The 19,606-nt window shown below is 35.6% G+C and overlaps 1 protein-coding gene across 1 annotated transcript in view; it reads right to left on the bottom strand.

The window, feature by feature from the left end:
• Positions 1-2,205: 2,205 nt before the first annotated feature.
• LOC146164255 (DNA (cytosine-5)-methyltransferase 1.L-like) overlaps positions 2,206-19,606 on the bottom strand; it is a 28,197-nt gene continuing 10,796 nt past the window's right edge. The window contains exons 2-8 of the mRNA XM_083383170.1: positions 18,552-18,788; positions 18,312-18,492; positions 15,327-15,503; positions 14,969-15,246; positions 12,587-12,739; positions 5,568-5,674; positions 2,206-5,395 (exon numbers count right to left, since the gene is read on the bottom strand). Of these exons, the coding sequence (XP_083239296.1) occupies positions 2,455-5,395; positions 5,568-5,674; positions 12,587-12,739; positions 14,969-15,246; positions 15,327-15,503; positions 18,312-18,492; positions 18,552-18,788 (4,074 nt within the window). The 3' untranslated portion in view covers positions 2,206-2,454. The remainder of the gene's footprint in view (positions 5,396-5,567; positions 5,675-12,586; positions 12,740-14,968; positions 15,247-15,326; positions 15,504-18,311; positions 18,493-18,551; positions 18,789-19,606) is intronic.

Below are 19,606 nucleotides of genomic sequence, written 5' to 3'. Positions count from 1 at the left end.
GACACCAAATTTCAACATCTGGCTTTTTTCAACGAGGTTGACGTCACAAATTTATTCAGCTTTTTGGCCTTTTTCTGACATTTTTATAGAGGCTTGCTTAAACTGATTAGAACGCATAGGTTTCTTCTGAAAACTTTCCTGTCTCAACAACAAAATAATATCACATTTTGTTGTGGAACTTTGTTTATAAACAATTTTTTGCATGATTTTATTGTATTGGACTTTAGGGTTAGCACGCGTGAACATCAAAAACATGATATCTTGTCCCATTTTTTGATATATTGCTCGTACAAGGAGTTAGATTTTACGATAAAAAATCATTTTGGATGTTGTTAACGTGGTATGTAACAAATATCGCCACAGCAGACTAGTTTGTTTTGAATTATGTTAGTGCTTGATATTAATTGTGATTTTTATCATAATAATCAACCATGGAGTATATTCCAACGAAAGTTAATTTGTTTTGAATATAAAACTACTTTAATTATTCTTGACTTTTATCTGGCTTTTTCCGGTCTTTAAGGTACTGGTGTTTAATCAAAATTTTATTTTAGCAACCTTGCTACGGACCGGTAACGAACTCCTCGCGGACCGGCGGTTGCCGACCACTGACCTAAAGTACCGGTTTATAGCTATTGAACACAATGGAGAAGCTCTTCCACAATGTGTATTTGTATGAAATATGTTATAATGCTTAAACCGAGTGATCAAACTAGTAAATTTCGTCAAAACATCTGCCTTTCATACTCGGTTGTTTAAACGTCTTTGGGAGAATCTTAGTTCCAATCACACCTGTTTTCTCTATTACACGGAGGTGCGCTGGCTCTTACATCCATCGCATTAAAACGATTTGCTGTGTTTTGTATAATTTACGGCTTTTATGTCTTCCTGGAATGACATTTGTTAAACTTTAATACAGCTACATGCTCATTTTCTTATCTATATGCTAAAATAGTAATAGTTTGAGATATTGTAGTCGGATGTAGGCCTAACTTAGGTGGTACATGAACACTGTACAAAAGCTCAAAATGGTACGCGAGAAAAAAAGTTTGGGAATCACTGCTCTAGTTGAATCGTTTTTAGAAATAAGTAAAGAGTCAAACCGGAACTGAAACATATTTGCGATTCATTTAAACCAGGGGTCGGCAACCTACGGCCCGCGGGCCGGATCCGGCGCGCCGCCTCTTTGATAAATTAGAAACGAGTCTATTTCACATACTTTTTGACTATTTTAACTACGTAAGAGCGAAAAATTTTAGCGCTTCGCGCGAATGACCATTCTATGTCCGGTTTGTTTACGTTTTTATGCTGTCTATTCAACTATATTACCTCTTTATTGCCGTTGCGCCGTGGAAGGTTGCCAAGTGCGTCGCGGAAAAACGGAAAACATACTTATTCTAAAATATTGGACATATATTTTTTAATATTTTATTTATTTTTCATTTTTGGCAATGTATGAAAACTTGCAAGAAATTTAAAAAAAATCGCGCTCGCTTCGCTCGCCAGGTCTACTTCGACCCAAAAGGTTAACAAACACTGAACTATAAATTCCCTGCGAATGTTATCGCGTTCCATCAAAGTAGTTTTAATACACTTTTCATTCGTTGCACGGATGACGACGTGTGAACTCTAATTTTAAACCGAAAAACGCTGTGCGGGCCGCCTAGACCATATTGAGTTTGGTTTTGGCCCGCGACTAGAAAAAGGTTGCCAACCCCTGATTTAAACCTTAACCAAGCTCGATTCTGCTAAAAAAAAAAAACGGTTCAGTTTTCTAGCTACCACATGCTAAGCATATCGAAGTCCATCATAAACTGATATTCAAAACTTAACAGGTCGACATCTTTAAACACAATAATTACCCAGAAACACCACGCAAAAGCTTGCATTACAGAAATACGCATGGAAAAATACTAGGTCCCACAGATCAACGTGCATATTTTTCTTGTCAACAAACCTATTTGGCAATAAACAAGCATTTCTTATCAACGAGTACTTTCCGAGGTTTTTCTTTCACACTACTGTTTTTCATATTATTAACATCACCAATAGGTAATTCTTACCATTTTGCGATTTTTTTGTTTTTAGATTTATAAAATTGACCTGGATTATTGCAAGCGATCTAGTTTTTCCTGGCCCGATGCTTCTAGTATTAATTCTACTACTATACCTTTATTACTAGCATTTTTCAGGAACGCGTCATGCTACAACATGCTTTAAAATTTATTTACAGTGCAATTATGTTAAATATTTCTTAATCATGAAAAATACAACGGAGACAAACCAACTTAAGATTTTACAATAAAAAAGTCTTATATAAATTTCTTTTAAACATGTTATATACGTTGTAGCAAACAACTTGCATCTTTAAAGCCAAATAAAACAATAGACACAACAGGAATATTAAAATTTCATTTGGTACTTAATGGTGCCATAATAATTATTTCCATGATATTATGAATGGTCGTTGGTATTTAAATTTACGTTGTGTTTGCCATTGTTTTTCATGGCCTTCCATTGAAGACATTTTTTTATTTCTAGGCCAATATGTTTTGCCATCGGTGGTGGAACAGCGTTACCGACCTCCCTATGCTTATCCAGCACCGTGCCAAAGAACCTGTAGGTATCGGGAAATCCCTGTGAGCGGGCACATTCACGGACACTAACCACTCTGTTTTGCTCAGGATGCAACACTCTTCCTTGTTTACCCATCGGCTCTGGGTTAGTGACAGTCGTACTAAAAAACCCATTCCATTCAAGACGACCGTACAGTCCTGCCCAGTTGTTATGGCGATTTCCAGTGTGCGGAAGACACCACGGCACGAGGGTGTTAAACTGGCGATCCAATGGATCACATGCTTTTCCCTCTGCACATGAGCAAACCCCACGGAAATAACCCTTAGAACTTTTTCCCTGTTTTCTGTCATAGTAGTCGTATCGCAAAAGCTTTGTTAAGTTGCCATCAGATAGTTTAACTACTTTATTAGGAAGATCACGCCAATCCGACCCAGGTAGAAGAGGAATAAGACTGATCCGAGCTTCAACAAGAGGACTCATTTCTTTACAGATATGGTCACGAAGCACATCGTGATAACCAACAGCGCGTATCTCACGCTGAAAATTGCTTTCGCTTTCCCCGCGGTACGACATTTCCAGTTTGCTATGACCGTTTGGTATTTTTGGAAGATCAGACATAGTGTCACGCACGGTTATAGTTCGAAACGGAGCGGAGTTAATACGCTGGATGTTACTGGTGTACTTTTGTTCCCCGATCTGCGCTGAAAGGCTTCCACTGCGAGACGAGAACGTGTGGAGGGGTTCTGGGTATAACGGTAGCTTTTCGCCAGGTGCTGCAGCTAAAATAATAGCTCTTCTACGCGTCTGAGCAACGCCGTAATGGCCAGCCTGTAAGATGCCAAAAGTGCATTGGTATCCCATTCGCAGTAATGAAGCTAGTGCCAACTTAAGCACCATGCAATTCTTGTATGAAACGAAATTACGGACATTTTCCAATAAAAAGAATCGTGGGCGATAGTAATCGCAATAGGATAAATATGAAACGACAAGAGAATTCTTAAAACGTGAATATTCTCGGGAATTAAAACGATTCATTCCACTGAATCCTTGACATGGAGGTCCACCACAAAGAAGCTCAACGTCGCCCTTTTGTGGTAAAGTTTGACCACAATTACTTTTTTCTTTGCCCGACATAACCATTTCTAACAAAACGTTACAATCCTCGGTAAATACCTTTGTACCAGGATTGTTTAATCTATACGCTTGTGCGGCTGGTTCCCATAGTTCAATAGCGTAACACGTTTCAGCTATACCGGCTTGATGAAAACCCTCTGAAAGTCCACCACAACCAGAGAACACATCCAGTGTTCGCAGCTTTTGAAACGGAATATCAGACACGTCAGTAGAGCTGCTATTTTTCCTAAAATTCTCTTTGGTTAACTTGGTCAGTTTTGTTATCTTACTGAGGTTAGCTTTGTCACCCTTTTGAATCATTTGTTTTAAGCCAGCCCGCCTTGATTTGAACGGTGGTTCGCTGAACGTTTGTTGTTTATAATCATAAGCTTCACTGAAGTAGAATCGATCAGGACCTTTGCGGGAGTATTCAACAGGACTCACGTTCAAATCACACTCACATTCTACGAAACATTTACCCTCAACCAGCTCAAAATCAAGCGTTATCTCTTCATCGGACCAGTAGAGCATGTTTAAATCGCAGTAGTAAATTGACGTGAGATCCTTGTGAGTATTTTCTGGGCGATAGAATTTGGTGACAACCATTTTAACCTTTCCGCCACTCTTATTTATGTTGTTGCAATATATTGATATGATTCTCGCAATTCGGTAGGGCTCGGCAACTGTTTCATTACTGCCCTTTACATACCCACCTTTGCGATAGTACTCTGGATATTCTTCTTCGTCTACATCCTCAAGACGTTTTGGCAATTGTTTTTTCTGATTAGTTCTCAATTCGCTACAAAACGAAAATGCTTTTATCGGCAAATACACAGAATCGCCAATTGAGTAGTTTACACCGCCTTTTTCGGCATGTTTATAGTAAACTTTGCTGCCAACCCTCTTAATTTCCTCTTTTGCAACAGGAATAGATTTTCTCTTGCATTCTTTTTTCTTGTCACATGAAGGGCAGTAGTCAGCTTCGTCAGGAATATGCATATCAGGGGGATCCGTAAATCTAGCACACACAGGGTCATAACACTTCTGGTAGTAAAAACTTTCCTTGCCGTCAAATGTTGGAAACTTTCGCTCATCTTCCATTCCACCCTGGAAGAACCAGTTTGGGTGTGGAGTGAAGTGGAATACGTCCACTTTGTTGTAAAAACACTTTACACTTACATCTTCACATTCATCAACAACAAACAGTTCGTTAGCTTGAGCAGTTTCCTGCAGCACCGTGTCAGTGGCGCGCATAAACCAATTAACGTGAGCCATTTTTTCGTTCTTTGTTTCACGCTCGTCCTGCCATAGACTGATAAGTCGGCCTATATATGGTTTATTCCCAGGGAGGTCAGCCAGTACCAAACAACAATCGCCTACTTCAAAAACAATATCATGCACTTTCACTGACGCAAAGTATGTCCGATTGTCTTTCGATAACAAAGATTCTTCAGGCCAGGTGGTATTCACTTTTGCATTTTTCTTAACTTTGTGTGCTTTGAAAGGGGACATAGAAATATCTTTTACATCATCTAAAGTACATTCAAGCTCAGTGGCTTCATCATCCAGTTCTATTCCTAGATTAGGGCACCTTCTTTGCACACAGGTCTGCTTAGCACGACCCTCTCCTCCAAACTTGACCATATCGCGACATGCGGCACATTTACCGCACTCCGGTCGCATACATGCTTCACAAACACCACACCTACAAAATAAAGAAGTTTATGCATCTAGTTTAATCTGAACATATGTTTATTAGTTACAAAATGGATGTATACAACCACCAGTTTAATAGGCTGTGAATTTCCAACTACCTTTGATATACAAAAAATATATACAAATTTACATTTAAAAATAAAAGTTTAAAGGAATTAAACCTGCGCCTCCTAACTTGACTTCCGGTGCTGGAATCAACTGTACCCTTGAAAAACTTTTCCATAATTTCTGCCACCAAATGTGTGGTTGTTGCTTTTGTGGAGGACGCCTTAAATAAAGATATGTCACTTGTACTTATAATGCAAAACTTTATTAGTAAACAGACAGGAAAACAAACATAATTGACAACGATGTGCATAACCAAATAAATGTAATACAAGACTCTATACCAGTGGTTCCCTTATGATTTAGTGTTATTGCCCCAATAAAATTGATAAATAAGCTAACACACTAGAAAAGCACTGTTTTTAAATCAAATTACTTCAAAAAGCGTTTAAAAATTACCGCGATCGCTTATGAATTTTAGGATCGGTTATCGACGATAAAAGCGTATGACCTCAACTATCACCGAGTCATGTGTGGCATCGTTGGAAAGGTATTATCAGGCGCTATGCGATTTTGTTGGTCTCTAGTTGCGTAAATTGATTTTTGGGTCTTTTTTGGTCGGATGTTGGTGGGATGAAAAAACTCGATATTACGCATAACAAATGCTAAATTTGAAATATTTTCAACATTACAATTTTTTACTTTTTTTTCTGTCTATGGCATTATAAGGTTTGTAGAAATGTCTTGAAGAAATTTCGTTCACTTGCACTTTAAATTGGGCAAGTGACGGGCGTTTAAAAATTACCGCGATCGCTTATGAATTTTAGGATCGGTTATCGACGATAAAAGCGTATGGCCTCAACTATCACCGAGTCATGTGTGGCATCGTTGGAAAGGTATTATCAGGCGCTATGCGATTTTGTTGGTCTCTAGTTGCGTAAATTGATTTTTGGGTCTTTTTTGGTCGGATGTTGGTGGGATGAAAAAACTCGATATTACGCATAACAAATGCTAAATTTGAAATATTTTCAACATTACAATTTTTTACTTTTTTTTCTTTCTATGGCATTATAAGGTTTGTAGAAATGTCTTGAAGAAATTTCGTTCACTTGCACTTTAAATTGGGCAAGTGACGGGCGTTTAAAAATTACCGCGATCGCTTATGAATTTTAGGATCGGTTATCGACGATAAAAGCGTATGGCCTCAACTATCACCGAGTCATGTGTGGCATCGTTGGAAAGGTATTATCAGGCGCTATGCGATTTTGTTGGTCTCTAGTTGCGTAACTTAATTTTTATTAAAAATTATTGCGAATATTAATTTTGAATATTAATATTTTTTTTAATATTTTAATTTTTATTCTGTAAATATATATCATTCTTATTGTTGTGGTAACATTTTTTTTCTAAAAAAAGGTTAAATATGTTATTTTTGCCTTTGAAATTTCTTCGTATAGCTCAGCGGTACCCAAACTTTTCTAAAAATTTTGCCTGGCGGACCCGTTGCAATTATTTTGATATTTCGCGGCCCTATAAAATTTCAAGGGTCAGTTGACCCATATTTCTTGTAATACACTAGTGCAGTCACGATTCTTTCTAATGTAACAACCTTCCAACTCCGGGTGGTCCACGGTCGATTGCATCGCGGGCTACAATATTTCTTGCATATTCTTTGCGGGCCACATAAATTAGGCTAAATGCGTACCAGGAGCGGATCAACGTTTTCCGTTTGGTCGAGGCATGAAACGTTTGAAGATAACGTAACAAAGTAATATCGAAAGACAGATACGCTCCAGAAACTTGCTTCTGTCGTCTCGTCGAACTTGTGCGCAAATAAAATCGAATGTTATGAGACTGGGAAAACTGGTGTGCGCAAAGCGCGAAAAATTTGCGTATTTGACAAAAATTTTAATTAGAAAACTGCATTTTATAAGCGTAGAATTTTCGCGTAAAAGAGATGTTGCATACTCCCCAATCGCTTAATTACAAAGACGTTATCATTTCGCGTAAAAAGATTTAATTAACCAGATCAATTTGGCTGAAATTGCAACTGGGTTTGGACCACCCTGTTTTAACTAATGCGAACGATTCGCTGATAGCAGGTAGTACACTAGTACAGCATAATAGATGCTTTATGATGTCACAATAGACATCATAAAACACGCTATCATCGAATAATAAAGCATAACTAAAACAATAAAGATGACAGATAATGTTTAAAACATAGACTAATGTGTAAAAACTTAAAAGACTAATTCCCCTTGCGGACCCTCTGAAACTGCTGTACGGACCCCATTTGGTCCGCGGACCCCGGTTTGGGAACCGCTGGTATAGCTAGTGTGCTGGCTAGCTTTTGGTCTTTTTCATGACATTTAAAAAAGTTAACCATACTGATTTAAAACAGCAGCAGGTGTTTTTCTTAACCTGGTGATACCCTATTACACTATATTACAATGAAGAGTGTTCAACCACAATTATAGTCTCACAGACAGATTTAAACCAGGGCTGCGGAGTAACGAATCGGGACTAGATAGATTCGCTGAAATTTGTTAAAATCCAATCGGAGTGAGACTACCAGAGGCTAACAAGCACAGTACCAAGTTTGAAACCAACAAAGCTGCAAACTGTAAATTGTAAAGGTGAAACACTGAGTAGATGGTGGAATTTTTTCAACCAAATATTGAGGTATGGTGAGTTTTGGATTGTTTTATATTTATTAGAGGTATGTAAATTGGTGGAATACAGGCTGTAGAGTCAGACTTGAACTTGGCAGAAACGGTTGATTTGGCTGGAGAGGTGAGAGTCAGACTCTAGTTAGCATTAAAAACAACCCTACTAAGGATTTGCCTCTTTTCAAAGAAATGTGATATGGCCTCTTTGCTTCTGCTAGAACACTTAATGACTTATTGTAAAAAATGGGTGGAGAAGCATAGGCGCCAATTGTGGGTGTGCAGAGCGTTTGAAATTTCTGGCAGGGCGTCAAAACGCCCTGAAACTAGACCAAGTTGCTTTGCAATTAGTGTGCAAATTTCAATTCTGGAAAAATGTACAAAACAGCATAAAGCTACGCCTCCAGTTGTACATTTTAGGTTTACTAAAATATTTAATTTATTTAATTTTGTTGATGTAAAACCTCTTGTGGTGAATTTTTCTGCATCAACCCAATAACTTAGTTTAAAAATAAACAGAACAGTCAATCTGTTTTTTTTCTAACTTTGATATGACTTTTTACACACAGCTTGTGACGTAACAATTTCTAAATCTTAAAACAAGATGTGATGTTTAGTCGCTCAATAAGATAAGAAAACCACGATACAAGGCATAATCTTCTATTGCAACTAACACAAAACAAATTTATCTCAAGAAATTAAACGATGCAACAGGTATGCCCCAAAAATTTTCCAGAATGCTTTGCTCACAAGGTCTTCAGGTATGCGACCACGTCATCAAGTATAACTTAAACTAGTTGTTCTCAACCCTTTTTTACCAGTGGCCCCCTTTTGATGCTGTCAAATAGTCGCGGACCCCGTAATATTTGTGTTTAGTTCTTTTTAATAATTCAGTATATCTGCCTAGAGCACCTACGTTTAACCGAAAACACCAAATTACTTTATGACATGTTTATTTTAATGTGATTTTTGCTCCTGTATCTCCGAAGAAAGTCTTGAAATGCGTGGTTGTGTTTTTGACAATGCTAATTAGACACATGTTATCTTTGCAAATGATAGCATAAACCAAAATCCAGTACATGTGAACCGTTGTAATGCTGTCCTTCATTTTACAACCTATTTGTGTTACATCACAATCAATGTGATTTACAACATGTTACAATGTGATTTTATTACCTACCAAGAATGCGATTAAGTATGTTTCCCAGCGTTAATTAATTTAATAAAGGTATATTTAGAAGTTGTTGCAGACCACCAGGGGTCAGTGGACCCCCGGTTAAAAACCACTGCCTTAAACGTGTCATTTAGTATTGTGAATAAATAAACGTATATCATGGAAGTGTTATATTGTGTACTGATAGCATTATATTATTTCTATGTTGTGAGCAGAGGTGTTCACCATTATTAGGTTGTCTTTCATTGTTCAAGAGTGCGCATTTGCAATTCTTACGAAGAAATTACGAGATACACAAACCATTTTTACAATGATAAAATACGGAAGCACTAAATCAGCTCCTGTATTGTTGAGTGAAAAGTAATTGCAATTTGTTCTGGTTTGAAAAAACGCCCTGGAAGTTCCAAAGTTCGGCGCCTATGTGGAAAAGTACAAATTGTTGATAAGTAGCAATGTTTCATGGACTCTCCAAGAAAAATAGAAGTTTAAAAGCTTTAATGTGTCTTAAACGCCATATAAATTCGTCTAATATTCCTGTAGCACATTCTATCCTAAAACTATTAAAGTACCTAAAATAGAGATTTGCAGGGACCTCCAAAGTCATTGGCATTTTGATAGGAATACAAGATCAGGGTTGCCACACAATTTTATAAAAAAAAATTAAAAAAAACTATGGAAAAGATGAGTTTGTTTGGTTCGTTTAAGTCCACACAACATTATCCATAATAAAATAAAAACACTTCTTGGAAACGCAATAAAATTGTTTATCAAGAGGTTTTTTTAGGTCATTTGTATAGTGCATTTAAACTGTCAATGTTATGGTTGTATATATTAAAAAGATAATAAATTTGTGCGAAGCGCGATCAATGAATTTAAAAACATGGTGGGATAAACTTTCATTATTATTAGTTTTAGATTATGCACAGCGCAATTAGGCAAAAAACAACACATAAACACAAACAGACTAATGTATAAAATAAGTTTTAACAAAATTTGGATTTACATAATAAAAATAGCCAAAAAGTATGTGCAATGATCTCTTACAAACAGCAAGAGAAATTTCATGGGTATAAGAAAGACGTTGATGTTGTTACAAAACTGAGCTTTAAGTTATCTGAAGCAATTGCCAAACAACGGAAAGCCTAACAGTGATAGTGAATTCATCAAAAATTGTTTAAAGATATTTATCGAAAATGGTTTCTGAGAAGAAATATTTAGTGGAGCAAACAACCTTGTTGAATAGATGATCTTTAAGAAAACATCGAGCAAATGCCTTGCTTTGACTTTACTTTAGACAAGAGACTTGCTGCTAAGCTATTTGTTATCATACGAGGAGTGACAAATAATTTTGAAGTTTAGGACATAAAATTTAAGGAATATTTAGATATGGCAAGTATGAAATCAACCACAACTGGTCAAGATATTTGGAGGTAGGTAAAAAAATTGATAAATTTTTTTTAAATAATAGATACTTCTAAGTTGGTTGGTACCATCACACATGGAGCACCATCAATGGTGGGTAAAAACAATGGGTTTGTCAAAAAAAATTTAGTCTCATTTCATTAAAAAAAAAGTGCATCATTTCATCAGGAAAATTTGTGCTTAAAAGTACTGCATTTTGGCGAAGTCATGCAAAATGGTTTGCATGTTAATTACATTTGAGCGCAGGGATAAAATCATCAGCAGTTTAAGTCACTTGTCAAGTCAACTTTGAGTTTCCCATTCTTTTGACAAAGCTGAAATTGGCAAGATCTCCAGTTTGGCAAGATCCCCAGTAAAATTGGCAAGATCACACATCTCATTAATCAATTAATGAGTAACTTTGTACACAATTTTTTAATAAAAAACTGTTCAAAATATGTACGTGTTGTTCGAAAAAAAAAATATGTACGTGTTTGTTTGTCTGGCCCACAGTACTATCATAATTGTACATTGTGGCCTGTTGCGATAATGAGTTGCAGGACCCTGATTTAAGTTTATGACTGTCACTTTTATTAGATGCTTCATTTTAGCTTTTTTCACTGAGCAACATAATTAGTTGTGTTGCCAGTCATGCACAGTACACCATAAACCACCTAATTCGAATAGTGGTAATTCAGAAATTTACTTTCAGACACTGTAACATCCAAACCGCAGGTCAAACAAAGAATCTACCAAACGAAAAAAAAAAGATATTTACAAAGCATTCAGTGATAGCAGTGCTTTCCTTAAATGCAAGTAATAAAACTTTTAAATGCATAAATCTTGTTTTCCAAGATAACTACCCGATAAATCATCATTACCGCCTTATCGTATTTGGGAAAAGTTTTAAAAACAATCTGTGATAACAGTTTTAAACATGAATTTTCAGTTTTTAGGTTTGAATTCCCGAAATGCTGAAGTGCTATTCTTAGGAATGCATGTGCCACATTTAGCATGTGTGCGTTGCATTCGACACCACTGATTCAAAATACAAGTCTCTTGAAAACAAATGCATGCAATTAGTAGTGACTGTTGGAATACTTATTTACTAGCAAAAGCCTGGCAAAAATAAGAATTTAAGAGAAAACACAATTTGTAAATTGGGCAGTGGCGTCATAAGTGCATCACCTTTAGACGGTTGCGAATGAAGTGCTACTACCAGTAAAGCGGGTGTTTAATTACGGTTGCTGTAATATGTTTGCCTGGTTAATTCAATGGAAGTTTGTGTTTTAGTTAGATTAGGATTCCAGCATATGTAGTACCAATGTGTACTGAGTATAAACATGCAGCTACCGAGTATAATCCATTCAACAGATTCCTTAAAAATGTATAGTTGACAAAAACTTGTCTTATAATAAGGCAATACAGAGTTGTACAAGCCTCAATACTAAGGCATTATAAATTATTCTCCTTCTATTTATGTATTGCCTTTACAAACAGTCCACTACAAAAAGCTAGCTAGCAACTAAAACAACTAAAAAACTAAAAGGTTTTGTCATCAACGTTTTCTCCTCAAGTCCTTTCTGGAAAAAACTTCCTTCTAAAAATTAAAAATTCCTCCAGATGGGAGCACAGTGGCTTCTTTTTGAGAACCACTGGTGTAAACGTTTTAAGCTGGACAAAAAACAGCTAAGCAAGGCTTTTTGACAAAAAATGGTCACATGTTCCTGCTAGCCAGCCAATTATTACTTTCGATTTCTTAAGTAGATGCCTATGCCTAAAGATGTATAAAAAAGCTACAATCACAAGAAAAATCTCTGTTGTCTACAAAAAAAAAGCAGATGGATTTTTTATGATTTTGTTAATTAAAACACATTAGGTAACCTCAGACCTTAATGTGCTTCTTTTCCTTGACAATGTTTCCTCTACGCACAGCACGTCTCTTGCCAAGTGTAACACCTGCCAAATGGATGAGGTCGCGCATGCAAGGTGTCCCTACAAGCGAGTCTTCTTCTTCAGCACGAGCTGAATCATAAGATTCAATCTGCATATAAAGACACATTTAAAAGTTATACCACATACTTTTTAGTTGCTGGGTGAAAGAAAAAAACATGACAGTATTGTAATGCAGATAAGCCTGTAGTTCAAAGCTAACTGTATACTTACAGGAGGTATATTAGAAAATGTAGAATGTTTTAAATTTATTTTATAAAACAATAATACATACTTTAAGAATTGCGGTATGTTATTAATATGCTATTTTATCAAGTAATAATAACTTATAGAATTTCAAGGTTTTACAGAAACAAACAATGCGAGACTCCTTTAAGTTTATATACTGAAACTTAATTTTATGTTTTGTAAACTACAGTAGCAAAAGCCAGTCTAATGCTATCCAGGAAAACACTATGGTGTATTATTATAATTGTTGTTTTACCATGCATTTTACGCTTCACTGATTACATGTTATCGAACCATTGATCATGATATTGTAATCGTGGTGGTATTGAAAAACTTGCTTGCATTAAGTTGTTCCTCGGTACTCTAAGTAAAAGATCTCAGCAAATATGATAACACAACAAACTGGTAACATGGATGGGATCCGTGCGATCTGCATATTTATTTTAATCTCCGTGATCAAAAAAATAGTTTACTTAAGAGAAAGGCTATTAAAGAACTAGTGGAACTGTTCAGGCACCGCACCAACTAGAAGAGCAAAAGCTACACATAAATAGACAAGCTCATCAGTTGGAGAAACAAAAGGCTGGTCACAAAAAACAAAACTGGATGAACAATATTTCAGAAACCACCAGCAAATGGCTAGCTTCATGGAAACTATCCAAAAATTTGCAGCTGGAAAAAGTAATTCCTAGCCTGGAGTTTATATTCCAATAAGCACGGTGTCAAATTTAACCCAATTTAAACCTACCATGAACTGTGATTTTTACAACAGGTTTTTAACATTTGTCGGCGTACATTACTGTCCTGGCAATCAAATACCACAAATAATTTTGACTAACCAGTCTGCAGTTGCGTATAAGCTACTACAGAATCTTGCAACCCAAAACAAACAACCAACACTGGATATCAATGAACTCACTATGGATAACATTATAACATTCATAACAGAGCAATTTGGCCCTAAAAGGTTTGTTGTTAGAAAAGTTTTTTTTGTTTGTTAGAAAATTTGTTAAAACTTTTCAAGTTCTAGGGTGAAATGTATCGAAAACCATGTAAAACTGTTTAATTGGCAGCAAGAATTTGCCAAAATGCTACTACATGTGATTTTGCTTTTATCAAAAATTAGGCAGTTTTAAGGGCTATTTTCAAGGTGCAACAAGGGCTGATGTCTTCAAGGCAATACAAATAGCTCTTGAGACTGAAGATGCAGATTAAGCGGAAAAAGAGACAGCATAAGTCACCCATTTCTTTGAAGCAAATGTAGTAAGGGAAAGGCAAAATGTGGAAGTAAGTTTGCTTGTTCTTCTGTTTCAAATAAACAGTATGCACCCCATGTTTTGTGGCATGTTGAAACATGTGTCACATTGTCTCTGCATACAAATAACATTATCTTGAACGGCCTCATGGAAGAGTTTGTAAAGTAATAAAAAGTTTGTAAAAGAAGAAGGGGACAATAGGTTCCCAATCGCCCCCGCCAATGTTTTGGCCCTACATTGAATATCAATATTGCCCACTCTGAAAAACAATTCTGCAGATTCCCTTCTATTCTATATTGAAGTTGTGCATTTAACAGAATGCATCAGGTACAACAGTGCTATTTTTGTTTCTAACTTGCTCCCCTCTGAACCTATGTAGCTGAGATGGCGGAGCAGCCGAAGGTTGTTCAAACCTTATTGCAAACTAGTAGTGTTTCTAGCCTGGCTGTGCTTTAAAAAAAATACTGAACTGAAGTGGTTTTTATTAGCCTATGAAGGCTGCCAGGTGTACTTTGATAGCTGTGTGCCTTTATTGTCATATATGCAAAGTTAATCAGTAAGATTTGGGCCAGATCACAGTTGCACACCCTTGTCTATGTAGTTGTAATACAATTTTTCATTTGAATAGCTTTAGTAATAACTTGTCTCAATTTCAAGGGAAACTATTTCCAATAAAATGTTTCAAACCAAATCTGCTAATAAAACCAAGTGTTAAGCGACTATAATTTCTAAAAAATACATTTTAAAGCAGGAGCAGCTCTATAGTTTAAAGATCAGCAAATTAGAATAATTGGAAAAGTATTTTATATATTAACTGTAAAGGACAGTCAACTTACCTGTTCCACTACAAACTGAGCATGCTTTAACAAAGAATCCTCAGTAAACTTGGTTAATCCAAGGCTTTGAGGTGGGACTGCCATTTGAATTCGGTTAAGCAGATCCTCATATACTGCAGCAGGATTGTCAGAGAGAAATTCTATTACTATCTTGCTCATGTAAATCTTCTCTTGCACATTTAACCAGTAATATTTGTAAATTTCGGAGGGTTCCATCAAAAAGTAATCAGCAAACGCTGTTGAGAATCCAACTAAAGCTCTTTCACCTCCATCAAAACCTAGATTGATTAACCAAATTAGTAAACAAATTAATTTATAAAAAGCATTAAAAACACAAGTAAAGCTTTATTAAAATTACCAGCTGTAAACCATTCATTGATTGGACCGAGTCTCTGGGCACAAATTCCATTCTCGGCACTGGGATCATCATCATAAACAGCTTTTACAAATCCACTAAAGAAAAGCTCAATGTTCCGTTCAATAAGTCCACCATCAAATGAACAAATGTGGGTGTTCTTGTCGTAAATTGTAAACTCTAAAAAAATATTTACTAAATAGTTATTGAAAAATTATACATTGTTGCCTTAAATTAATACAACTCTTTTTTTGGTTAGGTGATCAAATTTCCTAAAAACTACTGTTTGGAGATACATAAATGGTAATATTTAGTCTAATTTTAATTTACTGTGTGAATATGAACTTTAACAGTCTAGTAAAGAAAAATGTTTATATGAGTAACCCGTAAACTAAACTTCTAGTGTCATAGGGTTAACATGGTTATTGGTTATATTGCCTCCAGTAATGCATGTGTATAATGAACACACATTGGGTGTTAAAAATAAAATGTACTTTTTTCTAATAACCAGAGAAAATATTATATGTATGCTATTACTTTAGGTATCAGTAAAACAACACCACCAATTAGCGCCTGATCCCTAAAAGAGGGCATGCGAACATTTTTTGCACAATGTGCACTCAAAAATGAATTTTTTTTCAGAATGTGCGCACATCTCGAGATAGGTAATGCAGGCACAATATGATGCATCTTTTTCAAAATGCTTTACTCTTCTCCACTAACTCTACTTCTTTACCTTTAGCTCTCTAAATATTCTTAATCTTTTACTCTGTTCTCCTCCATAATTTTCCTTCCATGTTTTCCTTTAACTCTTCCTTTTCCTTCATCTTTTTTTCTTTGCTTTTCCTTTAACTCTTCCTTCCTCCAACTTGCCCTAACTCTCCCACCTCTTCGGCCTATTTTTTCTCCAACTCTTCTCCGCCTATTCCACAAACTCTTTCACCAGCCCTGACTCCCGATCTTCTCCAAACTCCAGCTCTAATTCCTTTAACTCTTTCTTAAACTCTTGACTTTTTTTTTAATTTTTTATTCAGAAAAAAAGCCAACCCCATGCTGACAATGCAATATTTTTGTTTTCTTTTTGTGAGTTCAGCTTTTACAAATTTGCATTTACACTTAATAGATGCCATTGATTGTCTAAATTAGTGCTCCGCGACCAATGTCCCACAACACCCTACTGAGTGACCATTCTAGGTGTGCCAACATTGTGTTACTTACATTTTTAAGGTCACTTTTCAACAGTTGAATTAACGCTAAAAATGTTTATCTCCTCAATGCAGGTATTTTGACCTTATGCAATAATCTTGGAGTAATTCTATGAATTATCAATATTATTAAAAACTTAAAACAAAACATACGTTATCTTTTATCGCACGAAGTATATTTTTTAATGACTAACTGCCAGGAACTAACATAAGTATAAACAATCAACATACAACAATTGTGTTCAAACTTTACACAACAGGGGGAAGGGAGATTAATCATATGCTTGAAACCCATAAAATATCATTGTAAATATATTATTCGCATTTTGTGACAACAGAGTTAGTCTTGGCAGCTCAATTTCGGAAAATAAATTCAGCTAAAAAGTAAAAAACACCAATGCCACATTACATTTTCCAAATGCTATTAAAAGCACTTTGTCCTCCAAACAGCTATTGCAAGTGGGCCTTTGAACTCAGAAAGTTCTTGTCTCGCCGTAACAATTTCAACTTATACTTTTGTTCAAAAGTGCAGTTTTAAGCATTTTATTATAACAACTGTTATTTAGGAATGGACCTAGGATTTCTTGCATTTAAAAGTCAGTTGTGTTAGCCTTAGGGGCGTATCCAAAAAAGGGAGGTCCCTATTTTTTAACTTAACATCCAGTAAAACAGAATACATGCATCTTCGACACTCCTACCAGGTGCCAGCTAAAAAAACACTTTGTGTGGAATCGTTTATTTCAGGGAAAAAAATAAACCAATCATAATTTTCTTATCAGCAGTGCGGCTTCCTAAATTACATGGCTACGCTAAATTACAAGCATGTCTTTCGCCACCTGCAATACTAAACAAAAATTGTTTTTCTCTGGTGTTATTTTGCTATGATTATCGCAACATCTACGCCAAGCTATGTGCCAAGTCAGCTAAACTACGAGCTCCGGTTGAGAAAAAAGTTGCATCAATTGCACTATAAACACATGGTCTTAAAACATGCTTATAGAAAAAAAATTTGCGGTAACTATTATTACATAAAAATGGTGACTTTATACCGCGCATGACAGTCACAGTTGGACCAACTTTTAAAAGAATCCGCTTCAGTTGAAAAAAATGCTGTTGTTACACCAACATCAGATATTAGAGAAGTCAACGATGGCGAGAAACATTAGCTATGCCTAACTCAACATTTTTAGGGAGAAAAAGGGGAAGGCTTAGTTGTCAATTGTTTAATACACACTTGCTAATCAGCCAACCTGAATGAATAACCAAAGGCAAAAGAGAAAATATATCCTGCGTTTACTGTCAACCCTTGTTCAAACAAGAGACAACAAACAGCCCTTTGCTTTTGATTTTGGTTTAACATTAGCTTGCCCCAATTGCACAAGTTAGCTACACTTTAATTGTGATATATCCAGGTTATGTATTGCAACCTTAGGCTAAAAACATCCCTTAAACACAAACATAAAAGCTGGACCACTAATGGTAAAATGTTTAACATTTATGTAGTTAAAACAGACAAAAAACATTTCGGGAACGGAACGGCTTGTTGTCCAGTTTGTGAAAGAGATGCTGGTCCCAATGGTTTACACTTCTGTGCAGAATCCGGTCCACAGACTGATTTAAACAATGATAATACCTTGCTTTACACTTGTAAATTTTTATGCCATGGCTTAAAAAGGGATAAAACCTTTAAAAGGTTTAAATTATAGGAAAGAAACTGGTTAAACAAATAAAAATTGTTCTTATTTGTGTAATGTATTGTGTGAGATTAATTAAATGCTTTTACCTGTAATTTTGTGCTGTGGGCGACCAGTCTCTTCATTCCCAACAAACAAAGCTAATGAATCATGTGTAAGGACAATGTATTCTTCTTGAGCACCAGGAGGATCTCCAGGAAACAACTTTATTTCACTTAAAAGTTGTCGACATTCTTGGCACTTATTGTTTGACTTTCTTTTGTTATGGACCTTGTACAAGATGTGTTCGTCAACAGTATATGATAACCTTTAAATTAGGTTTTACTTACTTTTATATCTTTTTCAAAATTTATCGATTCCGCTGGTTCAATATTTTCCTTGTTTGTATCGACTGAAATGTTTTCTGGAATGCTGTCACAAGATGCTTTTTCCAGACATAATCTCTTTTTGTCTCCATTTAATTGAATTGCTTCATCAGTTACAGTCTTATTTTCATCATGCCCTACTTTATCCTCCCCTGAAGCTTTTCGTTTTGGTTTTCTGGTAAACATTTGTAGAATACTTTGCTGAAAACAAAGATTATATATTATTCATTAGTAGGAAAAACATTACTATACGGTAGAAAAAATACCACAGTTTTTTAGGCATAATAAAAACCCCTATAACTTTACCGAAACAAATAACTTTACCGAAACATCATGGAGAATTGATTGCTAACAATGGTTGATAGAATTAAATAGCTATTTGCATATAGATCATATAGATCTGCCGTGCCAATCTGCCTTTGATTTTGAATTAAAAATGACGTTACCATGGTCTAAGTCTTTACGGCATACTAGATGTAATAAATGACAATAACTGTTTAAACTTGGTATTAGTCTTTTTCTACTGGCATTGTTTGGCAACAAATTAAAAGCAACAACTGGCTAGGAACCATTAAGATAAAATCTGGGAATCAAGCCCTAAACATTTGAGTGAAACTTGGTTCAGGATTTGTTATGCAAAACAGGTCAAAGTTTTGCAAAAGATAAAAAAAATCTGAAGAATTCTCCTGCTACACAAATATGCTGGTTTGATAATTGCTTTCCAAATTAACCAGGTGAAATTACCTTGGCTTCAATGATTTTAAAATACTTTGCAAATGCGTTTATTTTTTATTTTTTTTTATGAAGAATAGGGTGCAAAAGATAGACAAAGGCAAAATAGTTTTCTTAATTAGATGATGAACCTGCTTTATTAAATTGTTGCAGACCAGATAATGCCTTAGAAACTTTTCCTATATGGTTAAAGCATTTAGAAATAAAGCAGAGGTTTTGTTTGAGGGTAGGTTTATTTTAGTTTCTCGATCAGTGTTTTTCAACCTATTTGGACCAAGAAAGCTTTT

This window comes from Ascidiella aspersa, chromosome 2 (assembly GCF_963924565.1).
Source record: "Ascidiella aspersa chromosome 2, kaAscAspe10.2, whole genome shotgun sequence".
Taxonomy (NCBI): Eukaryota; Metazoa; Chordata; class Ascidiacea; order Phlebobranchia; family Ascidiidae; genus Ascidiella; species Ascidiella aspersa.
The sequence above is the reverse complement of the archived record's forward strand: the minus strand, read 5'-3'. Positions and strand labels throughout refer to the sequence as shown.